Source organism: Nelumbo lutea, chromosome 2 (assembly GCF_056320005.1).
Source record: "Nelumbo lutea isolate HS-2025 chromosome 2, American lotus-T2T, whole genome shotgun sequence".
In the NCBI taxonomy this organism is placed as follows: Eukaryota; Viridiplantae; Streptophyta; class Magnoliopsida; order Proteales; family Nelumbonaceae; genus Nelumbo; species Nelumbo lutea.
In genome coordinates this window covers 7,505,720-7,509,556 of record NC_142685.1, presented here as the reverse complement: position 1 = coordinate 7,509,556, position 3,837 = coordinate 7,505,720, and the positions used below count along the sequence as shown (strand labels likewise).

Here is a 3,837-nt window from a genome sequence, read left to right as displayed (position 1 = left end):
GAAACAAATTACTTGAACAGTCTGATCATCCAAATCAACAACGATTCGAAAATTAGTGAAAGAGAAAAAGTAAGGTTTTATTGTTGTTGTTGTGGGATGGTCCACGGTCCTCTAGTCACGGGCCGGGTTTGGGCTTAACTTTTCTCAAAATTCTAATGAATTCAGCCCGAAGCCCGAATCCGAGACAGCGTAAAGTTGTCCGAAGCCCGGCCTGTGAACAGGTACCAGTCCACCACGAGAAGGAGAAGAAAATATGGGATCTCATCAATTCAAGAGGAGGGGCAAATCAGATGCCCAAGTTCCCTTATTCGGTTATTCCTTCGACGCGTTGTTTGACCTCCTCTGATCCTCTCCTCTCATATCCGTATTTACCGTTACCATTAACTAACGGTGACGGCGATTTTACAAACGGCTCTACCTTGTAAGGACCAAGGAGGCAAGGACTATGTACTTCGGTGTTACCAACTTACCTGGTGTAGGTTTGTACTTTGTTTAAACAGAATCCGTTATCGTTCCTCTCTCTCTTATCTCTTTCAGCTTGTTTTGACGGAAGTCACGGAACAACTGGGTGCTTGTGAAGGTCTCTGTTGCAAGGGATTCACATCCTATATGAAAAGGTAATCTTTGAAGATCCTTTTAGTTTCGTTTGGGCGTCTGGGTTTCTTTCTCTTTTCTAGGGTTAGGGTTTCTAGATTTTTAGGCTCTTCCCCTGAAAATCTTCATCTTGATGGATTCAATTCCCGTGATATCATATTTATCTCCTGTTTTCGACCAATTTCAGGATATTCTGGGTTTGCGATTTGATTTAATTTTGTTTTGATGTCCTTGTTCAACCTCTCTGGGATTTTCTTAGTTAGGGATTTTGATTCTGGTGTTACCTCTGTATCTTAATGTCGTTCTTTTGGGTTCCTGGTGAAATTGATTGATGAATTTGGGGTTTGTTTTGTGTCTTCCTTCTGTAATTGATCTATGAATTATGAGATGCCATAGTTGACTCGGGTGGACTGAGAAATTCCACCCAACCAGCTTTGAAAACAAAAAAGAAACCCTAGAACAGATAAAGGGGGGAAATGGGAGAAACTCTCCTCACAACCCTATCCATGGAGAATCATCACCCGTCGACTCTCCTGTCCATGGATTCAAGTTCCAACTCGCACGATGAATCGGAACGCGAGATGAATCGGCAGATAATCCTCTCTCGCCCGCCCGATATCAATCTCCCACTGTCGGCCGAAAGGAGCCCACCTCCCCAGCCATGGAACGGGGACGCATGTGATATCCTAGATGTCGGTCTTGGGTCTCAGATCTATGAGACAGAGGCCCTCCTTCATCTCCCTAAGACTGGGCGGAAATGTGCCAAGCGGGTGGATACCATCTGGGGCGCCTGGTTTTTCTTCACTTTCTACTTCAAGCCTGTTCTGAATGAGAAATCTAAGGGGAAGATTACCCGGGACAGCAATGGGGTTTCTGGGTTTGATAAGTCGGACCTCCAGCTTGATGTTTTCTTGGTTCAGCATGATATGGAGAACATGTACATGTGGGTCTTCAAAGAAAGGCCTGAGAATGCTCTCGGTAAGATGCAGCTTCGGAGTTACATGAATGGGCACTCCCGCCAAGGGGAGCGGCCCTTTCCATTCAGCGTGGACAAGGGCTTCGTCCGATCCCACAGGATGCAGAGGAAGCATTACAGGGGCCTCTCAAACCCCCAATGCGTGCATGGTATTGAGGTTGTCCGGTCGCCAAATCTCATGGGTCTTGATGAGGAAGAGCGAAAAAGATGGATGGAGCTGACAGGACGGGATTTGAACTTCTCCATCCCACCCGAAGCAAGTGATTTTGCTGCCTGGAGGAACCTCCCAAACACAGATTTCGAGCTTGAGAGGCCCCCTCCTCCAATAAAGAGTAACCCACACTCCCACCCAAGGAGATTGCTTAATGGATCTGGTTTGAATTTGTCAACTCAACCATCTAACCATGTCAATGGTGATGGTATGGACCTTTCACCTGTTAGCAACAAGAGGAGGAAGGACTTTTTCCCACATGGGATTGATGACGATTGTTGTTTGCCTATTAATTCGCATTCTGAGCGAGTTCCAGACCTGGAGATGCACCCATTTGAGCCACTATGGTTGAACGATTTCAGTGGTGTAATGAGGAATATACATGGCCCTGTTACAGCTGCAAAAACCATTTATGAGGATGAAAAGGGGTATTTGATCATCGTCAGTGTGCCTTTTGCTGATCTTCAAAGGGTGAAAGTTTCTTGGAGAAACACACTCACTCATGGGGTTGTAAAGATATCTTGTGTGAGCACAGCCCGCATGCCATTCATCAAGAGACATGATAGGACGTTCAAGCTTACTGATCCATCTCCTGAGCACTGCCCTCCTGGAGAGTTCATAAGGGAAATCCCACTTGCAGCTCGTATTCCAGAAGATGCAACACTAGAAGCATACTATGATGAGACAGGAACAGTGCTAGAGATTTTAGTGCCAAAGCACCGTGTGGGACCAGAAGAACATGAGGTTCGAGTGTGCCTTCGTCCTCACCTTGGAGCCAACGAGCTACTATTGACTTGAAAGAATAATTGATTTGAGAAATGTAAGGGTGGATACCATGGCCAGTTTTCTTTATTTGCTAACTTTGTACCATAAATGAAATCTAAGAAGGAAAATAGTTCAACTTTATTGGGCACTCTCTTGCAACTATGGGATTGCTCTGGAGCCTCAAACTTGAAGTTATAAAGTTGGTGGTAAGAATTTTGCAACCTAACTTCTTTATCTTTTAAATTAGAATGAAGTTAATATCATATTTGTTTCTGTTAACTAGGTTTTTGCAGACCCTGGGTGTACTAGTGTCTGAAAGATGTTCAATCAGACTAAATTATCTCCTAAGCATGATTGGAGAAATATTGTGTAGACATTCATCATGGTTATGTCATGTGGAAGTGTCTTTTAGTGCTGCGATGAAATTTTTCTCTTTGGAATAAATAAACAGTGAATATGACTATAGGCATTAGTTTCTTTTTGCATGTTTGATTCTTCAAGGGGTAGGTGCTGTCTATTTTTTCAAGTACCTATGGATGTGTAGGTGAAGTTATTGTATCCGTTGGAACTGGTATTTTCTAGTGTGTTCAGCAGTGGGTTTTAGTAAATCTGTTATGTCTGGTCTTTTTTCAAAATTAAGCCTCTGCCATTATGATGATCCTAAATATGCTAATTCTTTCTAATGCGCTAGCCAATCCTTCTTTAATGATCCAAAGGGGCGGCACTGTGCTGTATTCAGTAATCCTTCTTTCATGGTGCCCAACTATTTAATTCACCAGAGGCGAGGCCTCGATCATAAAAATTGAAGGTATCAAATATCATGCAATTCATCAGGGTTGGCGTTTTTAGAATGCGTTTTCGGAAAATGTGGATGCCACCCATAATTCTTTGTGCTTGTGCCCCACCCTATTTGTTCAGGATGCATGGTTGCTATTTTTCCTTCATCCAGGCGCTCTTTGGTGGTACTTGGATTCCTATAGCTATCAGCTCAGGTTGATATATTTTTTTAGTGTAGACTTTCCAGGAAACCTAGTTTTAGTTAGGGGCTGAAAATAACATTCCTTTTATCATGTCACAGGGTAGCCGCTATGTCATCATTTTACAGGATATGAAGTAGATATCATAGGGGACTTTCAACACTTGTAAATTGTTGCGAGCCAATTGGGGCGAAGACTCTTCAGTAGGCGATTATGGGAGTCATTATTCTTAGCTAGTATTGAATTGTTCCTTCCCGGGAGCTGAGAAAAAAGGATTGGCTTTGGCAGATGTGGGAAACTGGGAATTAATTATA

The 3,837-nt window shown here is 43.3% G+C and overlaps 1 protein-coding gene across 1 annotated transcript; it reads left to right on the top strand.

The window, feature by feature from the left end:
* The first annotated feature begins 283 nt into the window (after window positions 1–283).
* LOC148868355 (uncharacterized) lies at window positions 284–2,772 on the top strand. Its single transcript, XM_088969341.1, has one exon. It carries the CDS (start codon window positions 1,071–1,073, stop codon window positions 2,577–2,579), a length of 1,509 nt encoding a protein of 502 aa, XP_088825467.1. The 5' UTR covers window positions 284–1,070; the 3' UTR covers window positions 2,580–2,772.
* Window positions 2,773–3,837: the final 1,065 nt, after the last annotated feature.